At 53.8% G+C, this 9,712-nt stretch overlaps 1 protein-coding gene across 1 annotated transcript in view; it reads left to right on the plus strand.

Annotated features, from left to right (window-relative positions):
• The first annotated feature begins 1,037 nt into the window (after positions 1-1,037).
• SULT2B1 (sulfotransferase family, cytosolic, 2B, member 1) overlaps positions 1,038-9,712 on the plus strand; it is a 77,264-nt gene continuing 68,589 nt past the window's right edge. The window contains exon 1 of the mRNA XM_014550421.1: positions 1,038-1,181. Within this exon, the coding sequence (XP_014405907.1) occupies positions 1,038-1,181 (144 nt within the window). The remainder of the gene's footprint in view (positions 1,182-9,712) is intronic.

Below are 9,712 nucleotides of genomic sequence, written 5' to 3' on the forward strand. Positions count from 1 at the left end.
AACATGTTGCTAGATATAACTCACATAAACGATAGCCCTTTCCGCCCTAGCCGGTTTAGCTCAGTGGATAGAGCGTCAGCCTGTGGACTGAGAGGTCCCAGGTTCAATTCTGGTCAGGGGCACATGCCCAGGTTTCGGGCTCGATCCTCAGTGATGGGTGTGCAGGGGGCAGCCCATCAGTGATTCTCTCATCATTGATGTTTCTCTCTCTTCCTCTCCCTTCCTCTCTGAAATCAATAAAAATATATTTTAAAAAACACACAACAATAGCCCTTTCGGGTCCTTAATGATTTTGAGAGTGTGAAGATTTGAGAACTGCTGCTTGTGCCTATGAAACAAGAGAGAACGGAGTTCAACGGAAATACTGCCTGAGAGAAAGTGACAGGTAACGGAGGCCCAGGGTGAACCAGCCAGAGAAAAAGGGAAGGAACTGTGTGTGGTCAGAGGGAACAGCACATGCAAAGAGGAAGAAGGTAAGAGGTGCCGTCGAAGGGGTGAAATGAACACATAGACTTAGTTTGTTCTCGTCGCAGGCTGGGCTCGGACACTCACCTTCCCATGGAGCCCGGCCTGGGGTAGGGGTTTCCATAAACAGACGTGCAACTTGAAATGGTGATGAACGCCATGAGCGAGAGGAGAGGGGTGTGATTTTAGACTGCAGGTGGAATCGGGAGGTTTTTCTAGGAAGAGGAGCGTAAAGCCCAGAACTGAGAGGGGAGAAGGAATAGGTGGGAGAGCAGGGCAAAGAGTACCAAGGCAGAGGGAACAGCACTGGGGGTGGCTCTGAGGCTGGGCAGCTCGTGTGGCTGGGTTTGAAGGGGCAGGGAAACGGGGGCACGAGTAATGTCGAGGAGTGGAGCAGGGGCCGGCTCAGTGGGCCACGTGGGGAGAAGTTTGGGTTTATTCTCAGCCCGTGAGGGGCTACCCAGGAATTCCCAGCTGGGGAGGGACGGGATCTTCCCTGGGTGCCAACAGCGCCCTCTGTCTGTGGTGCAGGGAAAGACTGAGGGTCAAAGCCGGGGCCCAGGGATGGGGCAATGTCAGTGTCCAAGTCAGAGATGGTGGCGGCTCAGGCCCACGAGGAGCAGTGGAGGCGGAGAGGAGCGAACGGCTTCAGCACAATGACAAGTGTCAGCGTGGACGTGGAGAACTCGGAACTCTGGGATTCTGCTGGCGGGACGGTGCGGTCACTTCAGAAAACAGCCTGGCAGATCCCCAAGAGGTAAACACAGATCTACCGCACTGCCCGCAGTCCCCGTCCTCGGCATGGACACTAGAGAAATGACAGCGTGTGGCCACACAAATATCTGAGCGTGAATGTTCACGGCGGCGTGGCTCATAAGAACCCTAACATGGGAGCAACCCGAATGCCCGTCCTCTGATGAGGGATAAGCCAAAGGCGGTCTGGTCTGTCCAGGCAGCAGGATATGATTCGGCCACAAAAAGGAAGGCGTGCGTGAGGGATGCGACCTCAGGGACGAACCTGGAGAGCGTTACGCCCGCGAGAGAAGCCAGACACAGAAGAACACAGAGTGTAGGGTCCCATTGACAGGAAACTGTCCAGATCAGGCAACTCAGACCCGAGGCACCTCAGTGGCTGCCTTGGGAGGAGGGAGCTAAGGGATTTCCTACTGGGGATGACCATGTTCTAAAATCGATTGTGGGGATGGTTGTAAAGCTCGGTGAATATATATATACTAGAGGCCCGATGCACAAAATTCATGCAAGGGTGGGACTTCCTTCCCCCGGCTGCCGGCACCGGCTTCCCTCTGGCACCCGGGACCCAGCTTCCCTTGCAGCCCCGGATTCATCCAGAAGGTCGTCCAGAAGGATGTCCGGAAGGACGTCCGGTCTAATTAGCATATTATGCTTTTATTATTATAGATATATACATTTTTAAAAATATATTTTTTATTGATTACAGAGAGGAAGAGAGAGGGATAGAGAGATAGAAACATCAATGATGAGAGAGAATCATTGATCGGCTGCCTCCTGCACACCCCCTACTGGGGACCGAGCCCGCAACCCGGGCATGTGCCCTTGACTGGAATCGAACCCGGGCCCCTTCAGTCCACAGGCCGACGCTCTATCACTGAGCCAAACCAGCCAGGGCACATGGTGAATATATTAAAACCCACTGAATTGTATGGCATAAGTGGGTGAATTGTACGACGTGTAAATTCTATCTCAGTTACAAGCTTTTGAAAATTTGCTTTTGAGGGTATGTTTTGGCGGGGAAACTGCTTCGGTCTCGGTGATGGCTGGGCATGGGGCCTGCGGGGGAGGGAGGTGTCTGGACTGTTTGGGAGGATGGCGTGGATAACTGATCCACAGAGGGGCCTTCCGCCCGCAGCATTTGCAGAATGCACTGTGCAAGCTTCCTGTCCAGAGGAAATGCTCCATAAATATGAATGACTATGGCTATCATTACGGTGATCCTGTTGAAACCGGAATCCAATCCCATCGCTTCTCTGCTCAGAACCCTCCCCGGGCTCCCCTCCTGCTCAGAGTAAAAGCAAAGTCCTCACATGGCCCCCAAGGCCTTGTAAGATGACCCCCTCGCCCGTCCACTTCCTCTCTGAACCTCAGCTCCTACCCTCTCTACCCCGCTATTCACGGGCTGCAGCCATACTGGCCTCCTCCACGCTCCTCTCAGATTCCAAACCCAGTCCCACTCCAGGGCCTTCGCCCTGGCTGTTCCCTCTTCTTCAATATCCACATGGCTTCTCCCACACCTCCTTTATTTTTTAAAATATGTTCTTATTGATTTTTGTTTGTTTTAGAGAGAGAGGAAGGGAGAGGGATAGAGAGATACAAACATCGATGAGAGAGAAACATCAATGGCCTGCCTCCTGCACGTCCCCTACTGAGGATCGAGCCCACAACCTGGGCATGTGCCCTGACCGGGAACTGAACCGACTACCTCTTGGTTCAGAGGTCAACGCTAAACCACGGAACCGCACCAGCCAGGCCCTCACCTCCTTCATGTTGAAGCGCAGATGTCACCTCCTCAGGGAAGCCCTCCTGATGACCTTCCTAACACCCCCATCCCCACAGCCCCATCTCGCCTCCGGGTCCCTCTTGGCTCTCCATCGCCACGTGACACGTTGGCTCTCTCGCCGGATCGAGCCCACACCTGGGCATGTGCCCTGACCGGGAACTGAACCGACTACCTCTTGGTTCAGAGGTCAACGCTAAACCACTGAACCGCACCAGCCAGGCCCTCAGCTCCTTCATGTTGAAGCGCAGATGTCACCTCCTCAGTGAAGCCCTCCAGATTACCTTACTAACACCCGCATCCCCACAGCCCCATCTCGCCTCCGGGTCCCTCTTGGCTCTCCATCGCCACGTGACACGTTGGCTCTCTCGCCCCTTTGCTTGGCTGTTGCCATCCCTCCCAGGAGAGCCCCGTAAGGACCCAGCTCTGCTTCTCTGTCCCGGCCCTCCTCCCGGCGCCTTCTAGAGCTTCTGGCACGGGAAGTACGTGCTGAACGAAGGAAGGAATCCAGGGCCATGGCCTGTTGATGCATTTGCTGCTGGATGACAGCCATGGCCCCTCCCCAGGCAGCTGGGTGTCGCCTACTTGGCACGAGCGAGTGGGGTGTCATGGGGGTGCAGGAGGCACACCCTGGGCTTCTGGAGGAGCCGGTGCCATGGGGGCTTGGCCATGAGGGATCAGGGGGAGGCTGAGGCCGGGGGTGGGGAGTGGAGAAGGGAGGCATTCCAGGCCCTGGGGATGGAGCACAAAGGCCTGGAGGTGAGAAACAGCGTGGGGTGTCCAGGCAACTTCCCCCGGCCCCACCCACTGCCTCTCCAGCCCAGTGGCTGGGGCCCAAGCCTCACAGTCATGGCCAACTCCTGTGTCGTTCCCACACCCCCACGCCCCGCTCTCAGCTGGTTCTGCTTTCAAAACATCCCCGGAGCCTGCACACCCCGCCCCCACCCCCGCTCACCTCCTCTGCCCCCATCGCTGCTGGGACTGGGGCAGTAGGTCTCCCTGCTAGTCACACACACGTACCCCTCTCGCCCTGGCTGGGCTCAGTGGTTAGAGCGCCGTCCCCATACGCCGAGGTTGCAGGTTCAATCCCCCGCTCAGGGCACACGCGGGAGTCCACACACGAATGCATCAGTGAGTGCAACAGCAAGTGGATGTCTCTCCCTCCATCCCTCTTTCTCTGAAATCAGTCAACAAAAAACAAAACAACGGAAAACACCCCCTCCGGTCGCTGCCTCTTGTTGCCAAAGCAACCAGGAAAGCCTTTCAGCATCTCTGTCCGGCCACACCCCGCCCCTGCCCCAGCCGTCCACAGCTCCCATCTCACTGCCCTTCGGGGCCCACGAGGCCCTAAACCAGCGGTTCTCAACCTTCTGGCCCTTTAAATACAGTTCCTCATGCTGTGACCCAACCATAACATTATTTTCGTTGCTACTTCGTAACTGTCATGTTGCTACTGTGATGAATCGTCATGTAAATATCTGATATGCAGGATGGTCTTAGGCGACCCCTGTGAAAGGGTCGTTCCACTGCCAAAGGGGTCGCGACCCACAGGTTGAGAACCGCTGCCCTAAATGGTTCCATTTACTACTTCTCAGCCCTCATCTCTGGCCCTCTCCCCCCCTCCCCTCCCTCCGCAGGCTTCCCTCCTGTTCCTTGAACACACTGTGTAAGCGGGAGCCTGCCCTAGGGAATGGCCTTTCCCTGTCCTGTCCCCACCTGGCTGACCTCGTCCCCACCTGGCTGACCCCGTCCCACCTGGCTGACCTCGTCCCCACCTGGCTGACCTCATCCCCACCTGGCTGACCCCATCCCCACCTGGCTGACCCCGTCCCACCTGGCCGACCTCATCCCCACCTGGCTGACCTCATCCCCACCTGGCTGACCTCATCCCCACCTGGCTGACCTCATCCCCACCTGGCTGACCTCATCCCCACCTGGCTGACCTCATCCCCACCTGGCTGACCTCATCCCCACCTGGCTGACCTCATCCCCACCTGGCTGACCTCATCCCCACCTGGCTGACCTCATCCCCACCTGGCTGACCTCATCCCCACCTGGCTGACCTCATCCCCACCTGGCTGACCTCATCCCCACCTGGCTGACCTCATCCCCACCTGGCTGACCTCATCCCCACCTGGCTGACCTCATCCCCACCTGGCTGACCTCATCCCCACCTGGCTGACCTCATCCCCACCTGGCTGACCTCATCCCCACCTGGCTGACCTCATCCCCACCTGGCTGACCTCATCCCCACCTGGCTGACCTCATCCCCACCTGGCTGACCTCATCCCCACCTGGCTGACCTCATCCCCACCTGGCTGACCTCATCCCCACCTGGCTGACCTCATCCCCACCTGGCTGACCTCATCCCCACCTGGCTGACCTCATCCCCACCTGGCTGACCTCATCCCCACCTGGCTGACCTCATCCCCACCTGGCTGACCTCATCCCCACCTGGCTGACCTCATCCCCACCTGGCTGACCTCATCCCCACCTGGCTGACCTCATCCCCACCTGGCTGACCTCATCCCCACCTGGCTGACCTCATCCCCACCTGGCTGACCTCATCCCCACCTGGCTGACCTCATCCCCACCTGGCTGACCTCATCCCCACCTGGCTGACCTCATCCCCACCTGGCTGACCTCATCCCCACCTGGCTGACCTCATCCCCACCTGGCTGACCTCATCCCCACCTGGCTGACCTCATCCCCACCTGGCTGACCTCATCCCCACCTGGCTGACCTCATCCCCACCTGGCTGACCTCATCCCCACCTGGCTGACCTCATCCCCACCTGGCTGACCTCATCCCCACCTGGCTGACCTCATCCCCACCTGGCTGACCTCATCCCCACCTGGCTGACCTCATCCCCACCTGGCTGACCTCATCCCCACCTGGCTGACCTCATCCCCACCTGGCTGACCTCATCCCCACCTGGCTGACCTCATCCCCACCTGGCTGACCTCATCCCCACCTGGCTGACCTCATCCCCACCTGGCTGACCTCATCCCCACCTGGCTGACCTCATCCCCACCTGGCTGACCTCATCCCCACCTGGCTGACCTCATCCCCACCTGGCTGACCTCATCCCCACCTGGCTGACCTCATCCCCACCTGGCTGACCTCATCCCCACCTGGCTGACCTCGTCCCCACCTGGCTGACCTCGGGCTGCAAGTAGCCCCCCAGCCGCCCAAGCTGCAGCCCCGCCTCCTGGCTCCCCCAGGCCCTCAGCCGGCCGCTTTTTACTTCATTTGCTTCCTTTTACCTCGATGCCTTTAGCTCTACCTGACACCAGGCCACAAGTTCTTGGGGCCTGGGGGGCAGGATCTCTGCCCGCCTCATGTTCAGTGCTCTCCGGGGCCTGTCCCTAGAAGGGGCTCAGGGTATGTGCCCAGAGTTTGGAGGAGTGAGGCTGGGGTATTGGGGAGCAGTGAGGTTGCCCAAAGGCTCTGAGCATCTGCTGGGAGGGGCCTTGACCAGGGTGACCAGGGTGGGGGGACACAGCTCCTCCTTCTTTATAAAATCAAAGGGCCACTGGGGTGGGAGGGGCCCGGGAGGAAAAGCCCATGAGTCTAGGGTGCTGCCTCAAACCTCATTCATTCATTCATTCATTCAGCAAACAGTCCGAGTGCACGTGAAGAAGGAAGCAGCAAGGATAACACTATTGATAACAATATTTTGCTTCATTGTTCATTGAGGCAATAATTTACCCCCAGTCACAGGTGCCGATCTCACAAGGACAATTGGATGGGTTTTGACAGGTGCACACACCTGTGCAAGCACCGCCCCCATGAAGATACAGAACACCCTGTTCTCCAGAGAGTTCCCTCGCACCCCTTCCCAGCCCACGCCCCCCGCCAGGCGACGGTCAGTCTGCATCCGTCACCATCGGGTAACTTAGCTCGTTCTAGAACGGCGTACGAATGGAATCAGAGTTTGCCTCCGTTGGCACAGAATGATGACTCTGAGGTGTCGAGTGTATCAATAGTCTGTTCCTTTTTTAAAAATATATATTTTATTGATTTTTTACAGAGAGAAAGGGAGAGGGAGAGAGATAGAGAGTTAGAAACATCGATGAGAGAGAAACATCGATCAGCTGCCTCCTGCACACCTCCTACTGGGGATGTGCCCGCAACCAAGGTACATGCCCTTGACCGGAATCGAACCTGGGACCCTTTAGTCCGCAGGCCGACGCTCTATCCACTGAGCCACACCGGTTATGGCTGTTCCTTCTTATTGCTGAGGCGGGTTCTGTTGTATGGCTGGACCACAGTTTGTTCATCCATCTCCTGTTGGGTCTTTTTTAGTTTGGGGCAATTAGCTACACCTGTGAACACCTGGGCGGCAGGGTTGGTGTGGATCTAAGTTTCATGACTCTTACGTGAATACCGATGAGTGGGATTGCCAAGTCAGAGGGTGGGGGTATGTCTAACTTGATAAGAAAGATATCAGTATTTTTTAAATATATATATTTTTATATATTTTATTGATTTTTTACAGAGAGAAAGGGAGAGGGAGAGAGATAGAGAGTTAGAAACATCGATTCAGCTGCTTCCTGCACACTCCCTACAGGGGTGGTGCCCGCAACCAAGGTTCATGCCCTTGACCGGAATCGAACCTGGGACCCTTGACTCCCCAGGCCGACGCTCTATCCACTGAGCCAAACCGGTCAGGGCTCAATAAAATATATTTAAAAAACATTAAAAAAATACTATGCAGCTGTTAAAACAAACAAACAAAAACAAACCATGGACCAGCAAAGGAAGAGCTCTAAGATGTATTGTTGACTGTAAATAGGAAGTTCTGGAACAATCAGCACAGTGTGATGCTATTTATAACAGAAAAAAAAGCAATAACAATCCAAAGCTGCTTTTTGAGGCACACACATAATAGGCTCTGAAAAGGTATGCAAGGATATGAAACAAACTTACAGTAGTAAAAAGGGGAGTGGGCATGAGATGTGAAGTCTGTGTCATTTGAAATTTTTTATATTCTGGTCATAAGCAACCCACTTAATTTTTTCCAGGTTTACTGAGGTGTAATCGGTATACAAAATACCGCACGTAATGTACACAATTTGGTCACTTTGGACATATGTATACATTCATGTCACTATCTCTACAGTCCAGGTAACAAACATACCCATTACCTTCCAAACTTTCCCAGTGTGTCCCTATGTGTGTGTATGTGTTTTCACTTTTGTTATTTGTTTTTTTAAAATATATTTTTATTGATTTTAGAGAAGCATTTTTAATATGCTTTTAAAATTGATTTTAGAGAGAGCAAAACATCAATTGGCTCCCTCCTGCCTAGGGGATCCAGCCCACAATCCTGGCATGTGCCCTGAGCAGGATCGAACCAGCGATCTCTTGATGACACCCAACCCACTGAGCCACACCAGCCAGGGCAAGAGTGGCAGCACTTTTTGAGCGCTTATACCAGGATGAGCACTCGCCAGGCATCCTATGTTGCCCTAGCAATCCTCAAAGGCGGATAGTATGATCCGCTCATGGTGCAGAAGAGAAAACAGAGGCTCACACAGGTTACAACCCCTGCCCAAGGCCACCAACGCAGGAAGTGACGGGACTTGGACTCGAACTCAGGCCCGAGGGCTGTGCCACCAAATCCAGAGCTGTTACTGACCTCAGCTAGAGAGCAGGAGGCATTGTGCAAATCTGCCTGCTGCATCTGAGGCCCCGTATCCAGCACCCAGGCCCTCTCTGGCTTTCGGGAATTGATTTCTCTTTGATCGTCATTTATGTAAAAGCCACTAACCTCAATGTCCATCAGTAGGGAAGCAGGGTACATTCATGCTGCAAAAAAAATACTATGCGGCCCTGGCTGGTGTGGCTCAGTGGATAGAGCATCGGCCTGCGGACTGAAGGGTCCCGGGTTCGATTCCCAGTTATTTTTATTTTTTTATTTTTTGTGATAAGAACACTTAACATGAGATCTCTGCTCTTACCAAATTTTTAAGTACTAATACCACAGTGATTTTTCAACCTTTTTCATCTCATGGCACACTCTTCTGAAATCAATTAAAAATTATATATCTTAAAAAAAATAAAACATTGCCCTAATCGGTTTGGCTCAGCGGATAGAGCGTCGGACTGCGGACTACTTACTAAAATCCTGCAGTACACCAAAATATATTTTTTGCCAATCCGACCAAAGAAAAAAAAGTTCACTCCCACCGGGCAGCTGTTGCTGTGTTGGCTGTTGTCATTCTTTTATTGGACAATCTAAGTGAGAGAGGTCAGTGGCCCTGACTGAGGAGTTGGATAGTGCATGTTTTGAAAATTCCTGCAGCACCCCGGTTGAAAATCGCTGCAATACCATAGCTAACTATAGCTACTACGGTGCACAGTAGGTCCCCAGAACTTTTTCAAGAAGGAAGTGTTCACCCTGGCCAGGTAGCTCAGCTGGTTAGAGCATCGTCCTGATACACCAAGTCTGTGAGTTCGATCCCCAGTCGGGGCACACACAAGAAGCAACCAATGAATGCATGAATAAGTGGAACAACAAATCTCAATCTCTCTCTCTCTCACTCTCCCTCTGTCAAATCAATAAAAAATTTTTAAGTGTTCATACCTACTGTGTGTCTCTATAATTTCTTTTTTTTTATTTTCTTTTTTTTATTGCTTAAATTATTACAAAGAGTATTACATATTTCTCCTTTTTTCCCCCCGCCCTTGACAATCCCCTGGCCTCCC

The sequence above is a fragment of the Myotis brandtii genome, unplaced genomic scaffold (genome assembly GCF_000412655.1).
Source record: "Myotis brandtii unplaced genomic scaffold, ASM41265v1 scaffold601, whole genome shotgun sequence".
Lineage (NCBI taxonomy): Eukaryota > Metazoa > Chordata > Mammalia > Chiroptera > Vespertilionidae > Myotis > Myotis brandtii.